The 15530-nt window shown below is 49.2% G+C and overlaps 1 protein-coding gene across 1 annotated transcript; it reads left to right on the forward strand.

Moving 5' to 3' along the window:
• Positions 1–13145: 13145 nt before the first annotated feature.
• Positions 13146–14778, forward strand: HOXB13 (homeobox B13). Its single transcript, XM_008500163.2, has 2 exons — positions 13146–13767; positions 14519–14778. The coding sequence occupies exons 1-2, from the start codon at positions 13146–13148 to the stop codon at positions 14776–14778; spliced, it is 882 nt and encodes a 293-aa protein (XP_008498385.2).
• The last annotated feature ends 752 nt before the right edge of the window (positions 14779–15530 follow it).

The raw sequence follows: 15530 nt of genomic DNA on the forward strand, positions 1-15530 counted from the left end.
TAATTTCTTCCTTTGACTCAGCAGTTTACTCACACCATACTTTTTATAGATGTTAAAGCAAAGCACTGAAAGAACAACAAGATTTCTAATTTTAATTTTAAAGTGATTTAGGAATGAAGGATTGGACACTCCTAAGAGGGGAACTGATTTGCTTTGGTTTTTATTAATCAGCAATATTCAGTGTATGATAACTGTCTCCATGATGATGTTTTGACTTGGTAGAAGCTATAACTGGAAGGAAAAGCCTTGAAGGTTCCAGATTCTGCTGCCTTCACTTTGTCCATCTTGTCCTTGTCATTGCTGGAGACAATGCAGCATAAATATACTGCCAGTAAAGTGGATTTTTTTTGGTCTGTTTTGCAAGCTTTTCAGCAGTCCCAGGCAGGGGTTCAATAGAATCTGTAGCAAGGGTGTCATGAGCTGAGGAGAAGAGTTTGCTTGCTTTCAGTGTATTATTTCAGTCCATCTGCAGAGCTTGCATCTGTCCTGCAGTCCCACAGTGGTGGCATGGTGGAGCTGGCCTCAAACTGTGAGTTCTCCTTGAACAGTGGCACAGAGGTGGCTTCACATGGTAAGCTCCAAAATAATGAAACCCTTTTCTGCATGCAGGTTTGTAGCAGAGGAGTAAGCTCCTTGGGAACCCCCTTGTCTCAGCTATCTTTAATTCACTGAGAACTGACAATGCCCAAGAATCCCTGCCCTGGCTCTACCACTTCCAGTTGAGTAACCAACTGAGGGAGGTTAATAACCAACTCACTGAGGCTGGTTAAAGCTTCAGCCTATAGTATGGACATAGCATTTATCTCCTAATTATTATATTTCCTTCCTTATGAGGGTTCAGCAAAGTTCTGCTCCCAAACGTTTCTGTCCCCAAATCAGAGAGATCCTCTCTGCTGTGGACAGTGTTGTTCACCAGGAACTGACAAAACCATTTTTTTGTTTCTTTTCCTAACTACTTCCTCTGGCAATTGCTTCCATTTTTACCCCTTTGGCATCACACAGCATCTGTCAATAGCTGACCAGTGAAATCTGCCTGGAAAAAAGACATGTCAAGAATTTGGGGATGTCCTGACATGAAACAGTTGTACTGGAACTTGCTGTCTGTCTGATTGCTGCCAGCTCTTATTTTGCTCAATAAAAACTCCTTTGCTCCAAGGCCAGTGTGGTGGCTGATCTGCAGTTAGTGCAGATAAAAACTTCTCTGCTCTGACCTTCAGTTGAAGAGCTGAGTGCTTACACCATATCCTGAAAATTTCTCCTGCATGGGATGAGATGTGTTTGAAAAAACCCTGTACATTTATGGCATTCCCTAAGCCTGTAAAGACTATAAAAATAAATACATTGATGTGGTGCAGCAGAGTCTTACTTCTCAGGCTCTTGAAGAGTAAAGGATGGAAGACACAGAACTGAGGAACACCAACTGTGATCCTGTGAGTCTGGGGCTTTGGCAGGGCTTGTTGTTTATATTGCTCCGTTGAGAGTCATTCATTTTGCACTTAACCCTGCTGAAAGAGCACTCAGCTACTCACAGATATGCCCTTCCTCAGCCTAGTTTTCATCTGATTAGAGGCAAAAGGTCCTCATGGATCTGACAGATTGCTTCACTGGACAAAGCGATTTGTTTTTCAAGCACCATTTCAGAAACTGTACATTTATTTACTACATATTAACAAAACTGTAGAGAAGGAAGCACTGTCCCCATCCAGAGCCCTCACAACATCAGAGGGATTTGAGGCCATTGCTTTGTATTTACCAGGAACAGAACAAATAGGACTCAGTGCCTCGTGCTACCTGATCATCCTTGTGTCCAGAGCCTGCTGCTGTGAACTGTGCCAGCTCAGCCTCCAGTGCTCATACTTTGAACTTCACCCGTGGAATTATGTTAGAGAAATGCTGTTATTTTGTTGTGATTGTTGTTATCTGCAGCAGAGGTAGCTAGAGATGCTGCTCAACTGGTTTTGCTGTGCCATGAGTCACCTCTTACCTTTTAATCATGGAAAGGTGAATTTTATTGAGATATTCTTTTTCTAAGTCATCTGTTTCAACAGCAGAATCTCAATAGAAAAGGTTCTGTGTCTGTAAAAGAAAATCTCTTCATTGCCTTGTGTCACTGTGGAGAAAGGAAAAGGGCACAGAACTAATCATTTGCGCTTTTTTTGTTGCTGTTGTTTAATAATTATATCAGTTGAGATATTAGAATGACCAGATATGTAAATGTAGTCAGGACACAGCAAACCAAAGCAGCAAGTTTCAGCAAACCTGGACTTTTGGAAGTTCAGTGTGCTGTGTGTGGCCCTGACCAGTGAGTTAGGACAGGATGGGAGATCCTTGGGATCAAATGTGCTGGGAATGCTCTTTTTATTTAACAGCTTAAATGGAAGCTGGCCATTTCTGACATTAATTGCTAAATACTTAAAAATCTGTCCCAAGAGGTTAGTCCTTTGAAAGCTCCTAAGAAGTAATACCACAGATTATTAATACTTCCAAAGAATCAAACTAATCCAATTAAGCGACCAAGTGAGAGTTACAGTCATTTAAAAATTTGATCAAAAGATTCTATAGCAACTGCACCTTTTCATTTAAATTGAGGAAAACCAGCCAAGCTTATAATACCAAAAAAAAAGCCAAAGCCACTGTCCACTTGGCCTGGCTGCAGAGCACATTTTCAGCACGTTGATGCTCTAACAAGCTGTATCAGTTTCATCTCAGTAGATCTGGTGGTTATTGAACAGTGTTCAATGTTCTGGAGGGTGCCAGGCACATAATTGTTTTTACAACACTGTAAAATGAATCAGACTGAAATTAGTGTCACTCAGCAGAATCACTTTCCTTCCCTTTAAATTACTTAATCTGAGAGTTAATCAAAAAGAAAATGAAGTTTTGACACTGCCCTTCAGCTAAGGGCAAGCACAGGTCCAGTTGTCTTCACTTCATGTGGTGGGGGAGAAATGATTTCCATGATCTGCACTTGTTCTTGTGCCACTTCCCTGCTGCTGATCGGGGTGGTGCTGAATTCCCAGCACTTCCCACTTCCAGCTCAAGCTGACAGGAGGAATCTGGGGCCAGTTTTTCATTTGAGCTCCTGGGAAATGGCAAAGAGGAGTTACAGGGAAGCCAGGAAAAAGTGTATTTCCGTGGGGAAGGTACCACAAGAACGGGCTGGCAGCTTCAGGTGTTCCAAAGCACAGGGACAGCCTCACCCCTGCTTTGAGCTGAGGAGCTGCAAGCAGCTAAAATAGCTAAAATACACCAAAATATCAGACACCATCACCTTGATTCCCTGAAATAAACTTGCTCAGTTAAACCAAACCTCCTTTGTTCTGCCCACTTTGAATTGTGTATTTTGGAGGCAATTCCAGTAAATGTTTCTGCCTGGAAGGCTTTCAGGTCTGACTGTGTGTGATGATCACTTTGGTTTGATTGTTCACTGGAGCAGGTTGATTATTTTTCACTCCATCATAGTTTGTAGGCATGCAGATTCTGCTGGCATTTATTAGTAGTGTGTTTTTCAAACAACGTCTGGCAGATGAGTTGTGTCAATAACAGCTGGGCAAAGTAAGATGATCATGAGCTATAATTATTATATACAGCAATACTGTCAGCTAAAGGCACTGAGGAGTTATCTAGGCTAGGGGATGTCTAGTTGCAGGAGTGCACAAACCCTTTGCGACAATAAAATCGTGCAAAATGAGATTAAAGGGTTTGTGTGCATGTGAAAATAGCATCACTTTCCAATCAGATTGCTTTTCAGATGCTGTAGATAATATTCACCCTCTGATCACTTACTTTCAAGGGCAAAACAAGCCTCAGCTTCCATCTTTCCTCCTTCACCAAAAAAGAAATGGTACAGCAGGAGCATTGGGTCCTTTTGGGTTGCATTCAGAGAGCCCCTTCTTAGACAACTGCTAAGGCTGGGCTGCTGGTGCTCCTCCATCCTACAAATAACCATCAATTAATGGGGTTTTAATTACAGTCCTGCCCAAGCAGTGTGGATAACCTGCTGCAGGATGGGGATGTAAATATAAATATATATATATGTGTGTCAGGATATAACCCTGTAATAAACAGAAACATGAATGTCACAGCAGAACACATCCCCACCCAATTGTGCTTGAACAACAGGAGGAAAAACAGAACAAGGAGACACAACACAGGTCGGGAGCCAGAACATTTGCTCAGCATCTTTCAGGGCCTGTGGTAATTCCAGCTGCCAGCCTGAGCAGGAAGGTGCAGTCTCCACTTGTGGTCCTGGCAGAGCTGCCCCCAAGGCACATCCCCTCTGCTGGGAACATGGGATTGTGGTTTAATTAGTTCCAGTGCCTATGGGACAGCTTCTTTCATTACAACATATATCTGAAGATTTATATTCCAGCAGAGACAGGGAGGGCTGCAGCTTGTGGAGTGCTCTGCCTCCTTTCTGATGAAAATCTTCTGGGTTTCCTGCCCCACAGCACAGCCAGAGGAGCACTGTGCCTGACGTCCCTGGGTTATTGTTCTGAAGAAGGGAGGGATCAGGGGGAGAAAATACAGATTTTTTTAGAATATTCAAGATAAAACCCCTCTTTAGGGGTTTTAAACCCCTCTTTAGGGGTTTTAGATCCTTTACATCCTTACCTTTAGGAAGGAGGAAAACATCTTCTCTACAAGCAGTTTTGAGAAGGAGGAGTTCAAGAAAAGAGACAACTACAGCAAAATAACCATGAGGAAAAAAACATCTAATTCTTCATCTTTTTTTCTTAAGCAACAACTGGGAGTCTTTCTGACACGTGTTCAGTAAGGAATGGAAAATTGCCAGGGATGGCAATGTCACCCCCCCTGCTTTTAGCAGCCAGGGCCTGGGTGCAGGAATCCACGAATACATTCAATCACCCAGGTGGTAACTTTGCTCCCAGCCACCAAGGAAGCAGCAAGCAGCATTTGTTGGTCCTGGCATTGATAAAAACGAGCCAGCACTCCCTGATGTCTTGCAGCACATGACAGAGCAGCAGAAGTTGTAGATAATGACAGTGGAAAGGCAACACCCAGGGTCACCCATCTGTCAGATGGGTGCTTTGGAAGTGCTCTGGTGTGGTGTTCACATTGCACGAGGAGGGAGAGCCCAGATCTGCCTCTCCTGGTGAACTGAACAGGAGGTGGGCACAGGTAGCAGAAAGTCCAGATGATTTTGGCAATGGGAAGGGGATGACTGGCCAGACACAGACTCACCTTGCACGGGTGTGGAAGTGTACACATGTGGGCTACATCTGCTGTAAGAAAAAAACTGGCCTGGACAATGCTGGAAGGATATTTGCCAAGGGGAAGGACTGAAAATGCTTTTTTGAAGGGCTTTCTAGGGTGCAGTGAGTAACTCTGTCACTGTTAACCTCTTGCTTCTTTGGAAATTCAAGTTATGCTTCAACTGCATTGATCAGCAGCAAGGACTGGCCTGAGATTAGAAGGAAGAACAGAATTTTGAGACATTAAAAAAAAATTGTCAGAATTCTGAAAATACTGAATTTTAAAATGGATTTCATGATCTGTAGACAGCTCCAAACAGAGCACAAACACCTGACGTGGAGAACTGTCTCTAGGAAAGAGAATTGCACCGATCAGGGGGAAGAAGGGGTAAAAAACTCAGTACAAACAGAAATAAATGGCAGAACAAATGTCCAATCTGCATCTGGCTTTCCTAACACCCTGCACTCGTGGTTTATTTTTTATTTACAGTTATGCTGTGGTCTGATTCGGTTTTTACATCCTGATTGTTTGATAATTAAGAAGGAAAATTAATTCTCCTTGCTGGAGGACAAGAAGCTGTAGAGATGGCCTGAAAGTTAAGATGTGAAAAGGTATAAACAGGGTGGGGAAAGGCTGCTGAGAGATGCATCATTCCCTTCCCATGGAGCTTCATGAGGACAGGAATGATTCAGCAGGGAAAGTTCCGAATTTTTCCATCCAGGATTCATGTCCAGGATCACAAAGACCCCCGGGCCCCACAGAAAAAAATTTGCCGGGAAGAAAATAAGGAAGAAAATGAAACAAATCAAACCAAATTTAGCCCTGGAGGTGTGACCAGCCGAGTGGTTCACAAACCTCTCCTTAAATTAATGTCTGTAATGGCACATTTTGGGGCACCTTCAGGTTTGGTTTCTCTTTAATAATCCGAATAATTAACGTAAAATAAAGCAGCACCTTTCGCGGGTGGGAACTCGATGCCTTTGTCAGCCCAGGGGGGAGGAGAGGAGTCGGTAATTAGTCGGTAATTAGCGGGCACCGACAGATCCGTCCCGGCTGCGGGCACCTTGCCCCCCTCCGCGCACCCTTCCCTCCCAGGGAGGGCTTGGAGGGGGCGAATTGCACCCCCAAAACCGCACCGGAGGTCACCAGGAGCCCGGGGGAGCCTCGAAGTCGGTGGCACTGAAACGGGAGAGGAAAAATCGGTCGTTTTCCCAGGATAGCTGAAAAAACAGGTAACGCTGGAATATTACTGAGGGAGGAGGGAAAAACGCCTCTTCCTTCGGGAATTAGGATAATTCAGGAAACACACGGACTAAGTGAAAAAAAACCCTCACAGTTTAAGAAAAAAATCTTAATTAAGTTTATAATTATTTACCCGCTTTCCTGCACTAGGTCAGTATTTTGTTGTTGGAGTTTTGGGGTGGGTTTTGTTTTTGACTTTGTGGTTTTTTGGTTGATTTTTTTTTCTGGTTGTTTTCGGTTGATTAACAAACAGAAAATGTTTCTTTGTGGCTTTAGAAACACGGTGCTGCCCGAGCCCGCGGTGCTGCCCTGTCCTGAGCGGGTCTTTCCTCACCTTTCTTTGTATATGCGGGCACAGAAGTTAAATACAAACATCACCGGGATGCTATTCTGTTAAGAATAATTATCATAACGCATGAATATTGGAATATCAATATGGTAATTAGTGTAGCGATGATAACAATTGTGGTGATTGATGCCAGTATTTATCCGTTTACTTTTTGGTTTAATGTATGGATAAATGCGCTCTCAGGAAAGTTCTCAAAGGTTCTTGGTTATAATTAGTGTCTGTTAATTCATAATCCGCATGGGGAGAGTGGAAGGCAGTGGGTTTCTCCCCGTCGGAATCTCCGAGCACCGGGAAAACCGGCAAGTGCGGGGAGAGGAACCCGGGGGGGGGGGAGGCTCTGGGCTGGGGTGAGTGGATCCGGGGTTAAACAAGATAATCGGGGAAAAAAAAAAAATAATAAATAAAGACCTATGGAGATGTGGCGGTGGGAATCGTTCTGCCTGGTTTGCAGCACAACTCGCCTGGGGCACCTCAGCGGCGGAGACAAGGAGTCTCCTGGCTTTTTTTTTTTAGGGAAAACGAGTGGAAAAGGTTGAGGGCATTGATGGTCCCGTTGGCTTGAGGGCTGATGCGTGCTACGTCCTTGCTGTTCGGCCACGGTCCTTATTTATCATCAGTACGTTAAGGACAGTGAATATTAAACCCTTTTTCCTGCTCGCGGGCAATGGAGATGAGAATACACCAGCTTTGTTCAGTGCCTGGATTTATAGAAAGACCCTTTTTTGCTTTAGCTGAACTACGCTAAACTTTTCAGACGTGATTTATTCCTAATCGGGGGGGGGGGGGAAATAATTTTAAAAATGCTTCTTCTCCAGCTCCTGCTGGCTTGTGCTGAAACCCGCGGGGTTTCCAACCTTCTCTGCCCGCAAACGGCCTGAATCGACCGAAAATATCTCCCCAATCCCAAAACCGGCGGGACTGGGGAGAGGAGCCCCAATCCTCCCTCCTAGGGTGGAAAAAAAACGGGGAAAAAAAGAGATTGCAAACACCGGACTCGGGTAAGGGGTTGTCCCGGTGTTTTGCTCCTTAGAAGTGGATGGATTTATATTTCTGAAAAGCAGAATACAAAACACCCGACTTTGCCCTTCATGTAAAGCAACAACACCAGTGTGGTATTCACACGTGGGATCTGATGTAGTTTGGCCCTTCTCGTAAATATTCACTCTCTCGTCGACTTGGCGCTGTTTTTTTAATTGATTCACAGCAACACGTTTCTTCCCCAAATTAAATCAATTGGGCATCAGCTGGTTAGTCCTACCAGCGGGAACGTGTCGAGGGGAAGCTGTGAATCCAGGAGACACCTGGAGTTGGATATTGACTTCCATTTGAGGCTAAAAAGCTCTTTGCATCCCCGGAGCCCGTGAGACCCCCCGAGCCCCGGCTGCAGCCCGGGGAGGGATGCGGGAGATGGTTGAGGGTCTCCCCTCGGCCACCGCATTCCCTCTCCCGCCTTCCTTCCCACCCTCCTCTACTCCACTCCCGGCCACCGCCCTTGCAATAAGGAAAGGAGGAGAAAGAGGGGAAAAGCGACCTTTGAAACTCTCCTCCCCGGTCCCCACCTGCCCCGGGCACCCGCCCACTCCCGTCGGGAACCCAGAACCAAGGCAGGCTCGGCGCTCAGGGCCACTCCTTGGGGGGCAGAACCGGGGGCACCCATGGGGCTCCCTGCCCCGCGCCTCGCCCTCCCCGGCTGCTCCCGTGGGTCCTGGGGAGAGGAGGGAGGTACAAGGTGCAAACGGCGGAGAGTGATGGGAAGCGGAGGCCGCCGGTGGAGATGCTCTGGGGGGTTCACTGCCCACCCTGTCTGATTTACCGCGGGGATTTATATCTCCCTGGAGGTATGAGCTAGGGAAGTGACGGAAACCACAGCAGCATCAGGGAAGAGGAGCTCTGGGGATGCAGTTTGGCCTCAGTGTTTCCAGATATGCTCGTTTCGTGGTGTGCTCTCACTCCTTCCCTATCGCTCTTCCCACCTCATGCTGGGATCTCAAACAGGATTCAGAAGCTGAGAGGAGGACAGGGAGGAGACCGTGCTCCCAACCCTTCAATTTCTGACTGGGCAAAAATGTGTAAAAATGTATTAATGGCCACAAGGACGGGGATGTCCCTGCCTGTCCCCATGGTGCTGGAGCTCCAGGCTGGTCCAGGCGTGGTGCTCAGTGCCTTTCCATGCTGTATCCATCTCTCTTCACTGGGAATCACCCTTCATCACAGCACAATGGGCTGAGGAGACAGGAGAGACCTCTCCAGAGCTGCCCTGGCAGCGGCGAGGGCAATGGCAGTGGTGAGGGTGTTGTATGGACCATCTTCCACAGGCTGCAGTAATCTCTTGTGATTTTTTCATCACAAAGTCTCCCAACACACTCACTGTACTCTTCTTCCCCCCCCCCCCCCCCAAAGGCAGAAGTGGGGTCAGGGTTGGTCCACTTTGAGGTTTCACCCTCTCTGGGGTGAGATTTTGGGCTGGGAGAGGCTGAGGCTGGAGGGGGAGAGGCTGCTGGTGAGGGGCATTTTCCAAGGGAGTGGATGGGTCTGGGGCTAGGAGCAGGGGGGTCTCTGCAGCCTTCAGAGAGCTCTCACTGTGTCTTATGTTTTTCACTTTGCTGAAAAGGAGGGAGAGACCCGAAGTGGGGGTTTTAGGTTGGCCAGACCAGCAGCAAGACACCACCAACACACCCCAGGCCGGCTTCTCAAAGGGAGAGGGAACAGCAAGGAAGGAGCTTCCAATCCAACCCAGGGAGGGGAGAGGAAACCCAGGAGGTGCAGTGATGGAGAGAGCCAAGTTAAAAAAAACACCCCGAGTCTAAAATCACCCCAGATTTCACACCAAAAAGAAGGAGATGGGGGGAAATGCCAGAAGTGCGGTGCAGTGATTGTGGCGCCAGGGCTTCACTGCAGAGCAGGGATAAAACGAGCAAAGAGGAGTCGGACCAGGCTCTCTGTTCCCATGCCAGCTGATTTGTTCAAAGGATCCACGAGCAATGTGCTATAAAGTACAGATTCTGGCCCTCCAGGCATCAGGGAGAGAAATATTCGCACCTACATCCCAACCTTCCGGGGATGCCTGTGGGGTGGGGAAGAAGGGGCCGGCGGTGAAAGGAGAAGAGAAGAAAAAAAAAAAAAAAAAAAAAAAGAAAAGAAAGAAAGAAAAAGAAGATCAAAATGTTTGCCTCTATTTGATTTTTTTTTTCTTCCCAGAAATATTGCCAAAAATCAAAAACCAAAGAGCTGGGCTCCTTTCCAGCCCCAGAATTCAATTTTCCAACAATTGATTATTTCCAAACGTTAAGTCTTTAAGTAGTTCCAATTCCCTCTTTCCCTCTTCAAACTGCTTTGGGGTTTGTGTTGGTTTTGAGGGATTTTTTTCCCCCTGTCTTTTGTAAAGATGGCCTCAAATTCAATTGGCTTACAAAGAAAAAAAATCTCAGACTATTAAAAAGTTGTTCTATAGTTTGGTTTTGGTTTTTGTTTTTCGGATTCCAGATGGCATAAATATTAAATGGTTTCTGTCAAGAATATAATAAAATAATAATTGCAAACTGATAAGAGTATCTGATAATTTGAAGCCACATCACCGAGATGAGAGAGAAACTGGTAAAAGATTTTTTTTTTTTAATTGAAAATAATCCCTTTCTCGTGAACTTAAACACCACCCTGAAATTTTCTCCTTAAAACTTGTCATAGATTGAAAATTTTAATATTAGTTTTGAGGCTGAATTTTAAACCCTTTCCACGGCAAAGCCTGCTCGAAAATTTCCCAGGAGACGAGCTGAAGGGCAGCACGGGCTGAAAAGCACGAAGTCCGCTGCAGCTTCGGAAGCCTCTAAAGAAATAAACTGAGGGGGGTTCTTGGGGGTGAAAAGGTGAATTCCTCCCTGAGGCTGCTCCTCTCCGGGACAGCATCGGTGGACACGGGGACAGCCGGGTGCCACCCGCGGCCTGCCCGAGGACTTTTTGGGAAATGGAATGAAATCTTATTTCCATCAATCGTGCGTCCGTGCCCCCTTTTCTTCGGGGTGTCCGTGTGCGCTGGGTGCTTCAGTCGGTGGATGGCACTCCTGCTATTTTTTGCCCCGCTTTGATTAGTATTAATAATAATTAAATAGTAATAATTAAAAAAGGAAATAAAGTGCCACAAGCTACCGGGGAAATCCGCAGCAAATCGCTCTGTCCGGCTCCAGCCTCAGCCTGGGACACCTCGGGAGCTTCACCCCGGGGAGGGGGGGAGCGATGTGACTGGGTCAGCCCCGACGGCCAGAGAGAAGCCCCGAAGGCAACAAGTCCTTAACTTTCAACTTGGCCTTGACCTCCGGATTAAGCCCGACCTTTCCGTGAGTGGGGTGAGACGCGAGGGAGCTGCGGCCCCCTGGGCAAATACTCGCCCGCCCGTCGTGCCCCGGCGTCCCAGTTATGGGCGGGTTCAAAGCAAATGGGGAGAGGGAAGGAGAGGAAAAGAATAAAAAGTGCATCAAAGAAGGAGCGCGGTCGTTAAACTACGGAAAGTGAGGAAAGAAGCTTTGAAAACGGAAAGGTGAAGGCGAAAACCACAGGGATTTATTTTAAATTTTAATTAAAAAAAAAAACAAAAACCCATAGGTGAGACTCCAGGGTTTTTAAGTGGGAGAGGAGAGAGAATGATGCAACTTCGCGATGCGTTTTATTTATTTCCCTAGGAGAGGCGGAAGGGATGCGGGAGCGGCTTTCGCCGAAACAGCCGGGGGCAAAGACCCTGCAGATGCTGGGAGCTGGAAGGAGCCGGGTTTGGGGCTGGGGGGGATGTCTTGTGCCCCCCGCAGAGAAGCGAACCTTTTGCCTTCCTGAGGGAGATTTGCAATTATCATTCTAATCCTTATTTTTCTGCCGGGGTGTCCTTCTGTGTCAACCCCCGTGGCAGCTCCTCTGGGCGGATGGGTCTGTGCTTTGCTGGCCCGAAACGTGGCAGGAGAAGAATTTTGATTGTGACTTGATAAGCAGAAAGCAGAAATATCTAGATTGCTCTGCACGAAGGGAACAAGGCATGAGCTCAAGCTGCTTTTAGAGGAATTCTGGCAAAAATTCTCTCAGAAAGGCCTTTGGGGGAAAACCAGTGAGAAAAAGAAGCGAGGAACGCGGCTGTGTGTTTGTGTCATGTGTACAAGCAATTAAACCCACGTATACCTGAATAATTAATTAGCACGCAAAATAGGCACAGGCCTCGGTGTATTAATTCCGAAGTTTTCCAGGCTGATGTAACCCCTTATTGCTGCATCAGTCTGCCTTTCCCCCTTCTGTCTGTCTTTCCACCTGCCTGCTGCTCCCGGACCCCAAAAGGGCTCTGGGTATTATTTTCCCACCCCTCTGGGCTGCTCTCACACGCGGTCAGACTGAGCTGCAGCCCCGACTCAGGGCATTGCCAGCGCCCGGCATGTTCTCAGGCAGGTTGTTTCCTCTCTTCCCTTTGCAGTTATTTTTTTCGGAATGCCGGGGACCCCACTTTCCCTCTTTTCTTGCTTTTAGAGCCGTGCCCTGTCCCTCTGCCCAAGGATAAAGATTTTAGCCTTTGGAAGCTTAAAGTGTGGGTGTGCAGAGATCTGTAGGGGATAAACCCCCCACCCAACAGAGGCAAGGGGCGAGGCTGGGAGCCCCCAGGGCCTCATCGTTGCCCCACGTCTGCCCACAGTCACCTTGCTGGATCTCCTCGGGACAGGACTGTTTTTTGGCAGGACAGAAGCCTCCGGACCTGCGGAGGAAGAAGGGGCCACACAGAATTAAGGAAGAGAAAAAAACAAAAAAAGGGGGAAAAGGTGGTTTTAATCTGAGCCCGGATTTTTCCACCGGGGACTGATCCTCCACGTGATCCCCCCTCCCCTTCCTCTCTCTCCCCCCCTCCCTTCATTCCCCCCCCAACCCTCCCCCTTTCCCATTCCTCGCCCCATCTCTACCTCTTTTTTTTTTTTTTTTTCTTTTTTCTTTTTTTTTCCAAGATGCAGCTCATGAGGCGCCTCCCGTGTACCCGCCTGTCACGTGTGGGGAGGGGGGGCGGTGTGTCCCCCTCCTTCTCCCATTGCAATAGAAGTATTTTCGCAATTTCTGCAGCCAGGGTTTATTGGAGCCGGAGGTGTATTTTTTTTTTTTCTCTGGGGTTGGTTGTTGGTTTTTTTTCCTCCTTCTCCGTCCTTTTCTCCCCGAGCAGCAACCAATGAGGCAGCCCCCGGCCGTTGCGTCAGGGCAGCCCGGCGGGGAAAGGCAGCTCTAGGCAGCTCACAGCCTTTTAAAAAGATCCGGGGACCCCCCTCGGGCAGTGCCCGGGTGCTGTCGAGCAGGCTCTCCCCATGCCCCGGCCCCCGAGCCGCCCCCCATGCAGCCCCCGGAGCCCCGCGGCCCCCCGGGCCTCGAGGGGCTCCTGGCAGCCGGCGGCTTCGCAGGCGGCCAGGGCAGGGGGCTGCTGCCTCCTCCCCCTCCTGCTCTCGGCGGTCCTTCGCCTCCCCCTGGGATGAACCCCGGGGGTTACCCCGCGGAGGGGCCGGCCGAGCCCCCCAAGCCTTGTGCCGCTGCCCCACCGCCTCCCCCGGCCGCCCCTCCGGGTCCCGCCGCCTCCGCCCCGCTGCCCTACGGATATTTCGGCAGCGGTTACTACTCCTGCCGCGTTTCCCGCAGCGCTCTGAAAGCCGGCCCGGCTCAGGGGCCTTTCCCCACCGAGAAATACCTGGATCCTTCCGGGGCTACCGAGGATTTCCAGAGCCGCCCCGCCGAGTTCGCTTTCTACCCCGGTTACGGGGCTCCTTACCAGCCCGTCGCCGGTTACCTGGACGTGTCGGTGGTACCGGGGTTGGGCGGCCCCGGGGAAGCCCGACATGAGACTCTGCTGCCCGTGGATGGCTACCATCAGCCGTGGGCTCTGGGAGGCGGCTGGAGCAGCCAGATGTGCTGCCCCAAAGAGCAGGGGCAGGCCGGGTACCTCCTGAAATCCGCCTTTGCAGGTAAAAACCCTGGGTTTGGTCTGGGAGAGGGGACGAGGGGGGCTGTGGGTCCATCGTACGCGGTTGGGATTGAGAAGGTTTAAAATGATCTCTTGGGGAGCTGCTCTTGCCGTCTAGGAACACCCATTCGCGAGTTAACCCCAATTACCCAGTAGATCGGCTTCCAAAAATAATACTTTTGATTAACACCTCCCTTTGTAACTCACGGCCGGGAGGCGGGAGGTAACACCGCCCGAGTTCATACACCATGCCGGCCAGTAGCAGCACCGGGAATTGGGACTGCTTTAAATGGGGCAGGGATGTCCCTGACCCCACCGTACAGGGCCGTGAATGGGGATGTTGGGGGACACACACACACGGACCCTTCCCATTTCATGCCGGTGGGACTGAACTTGCCCTTGACCCTGCTCGGCCGGGCAACGACCACGCTGAAAACGCGGAGCGCCTGCTCGGGAATTAGCGCGGGTCTTACCCACGTCGGTATTTTACCTGTGCCTGGATATCTTCCCACAATATTAATAAGAAATTCAGGAAAGAAAAAAACCCCGCAACATAATCTTTAACTATCAATTCGGAGAAATTAACACCTAAATATCTTTAAATATCAGGGAGGCTGGAGGGAAGAAATGTGGTGGCAGGGAAAGAGGGTGCTGCCTGCAGGGAAAGGTAATGGGAAGGGGGCACAGGGGGGGTGCAGGATGCCTGGGGACCCCCCCCAGCTCCCCTCAGCCCCATTTCTCCTCATGCTCAGACTCCGCCGGGCAGTTGCCCCCCGACGGCTGCTCCTTCCGCCGGGGCCGCAAGAAGAGGGTCCCGTACAGCAAGGGGCAGCTGAAGGAGCTGGAGAAGGAGTACGCCAGCAGCAAGTTCATCACCCGTGACAAAAGGAGGAAGATTTCGGCCGCCACCAACCTCACGGAGCGACAGATCACCATCTGGTTCCAGAACCGGCGGGTGAAAGAGAAAAAAGTCGTCGCCAAAATTAAAACCAGCAGCAGCAGCACCCCGTGAGGACGCGGACACCGCGAGCCCTAAAGGGTTCCCCATCTGTGTGTGTCCCCAAACCCCGCAGGGTGAGGGGGAGATGTCTCTGGCACCCTCAGCGGCGGGAGCGAGAGGCGGCCCGGGCGGGCTCAGCCGTCCCCAAGGCCGTGCAGCGCTGGGCACCGCTCCACACCGCTCCCAAGGGGGTGAGACCCCCTCAGAGGAGGGCGAGGGGCGAAGATGCCCCATCCCTTCTCCACTTTGCACCCAGAGGACCCTGTGCAGTTTGCTCTTGCCTTACGCCGCTGCTGCCACTTTGTATTCGCTCCATCTCCCACGGCTTCGGTTTGAACTGCACCCCCAGAACACTTACAAAAAGAAAAGAAGAAAAAAAAAAAAGAAAAGGAAACTAAAAATGCCTAATTGCGTTAATTAAACTAAATATTCAGCTCCGGGATCGCCTGCCTGCGGTGGGAGAGGGGCCATCCAGGGGTGGGGGTCATAGGGAATGTGGTCTTTAGAATCGAAACATGTATTTCTAGAAGGAAAAAAAAATATCCTTAATTCAGGCAGAAGTATCAAAACACGCGCCCGAGGGGGAATAAATCTGAGAGTGCTATGTAGAAACACGCGTGAACTGTTTGCACCGAGGCATGGGGGGCTGCACCAGGACCTGCGGCTGACTTCTGTGTAACCCTTTTTATGACGGCACGTCCTCTGTTTTTGCGTGGTTATATAAATATAAAATATACATACATGTATGCACATGCACGTATTTA

The sequence above is a fragment of the Calypte anna genome, chromosome 27, assembly GCF_003957555.1.
Source record: "Calypte anna isolate BGI_N300 chromosome 27, bCalAnn1_v1.p, whole genome shotgun sequence".
In the NCBI taxonomy this organism is placed as follows: Eukaryota; Metazoa; Chordata; class Aves; order Apodiformes; family Trochilidae; genus Calypte; species Calypte anna.

What these genes read in the sequence shown, in the direction of transcription:
- HOXB13 (XM_008500163.2), top strand. Translation starts at nt 13,146, where the DNA reads ATGCAGCCCCCGGAGCCCCGCGGCCCCCCGGGCCTCGAGGGGCTCCTG. An exon ending in CCTGAAATCCGCCTTTGCAG is followed by an intron (nt 13,768 to 14,518) that starts GTAAAAACCCTG and finishes CCTCATGCTCAG; the next exon opens with ACTCCGCCGGGCAGTTGCCC.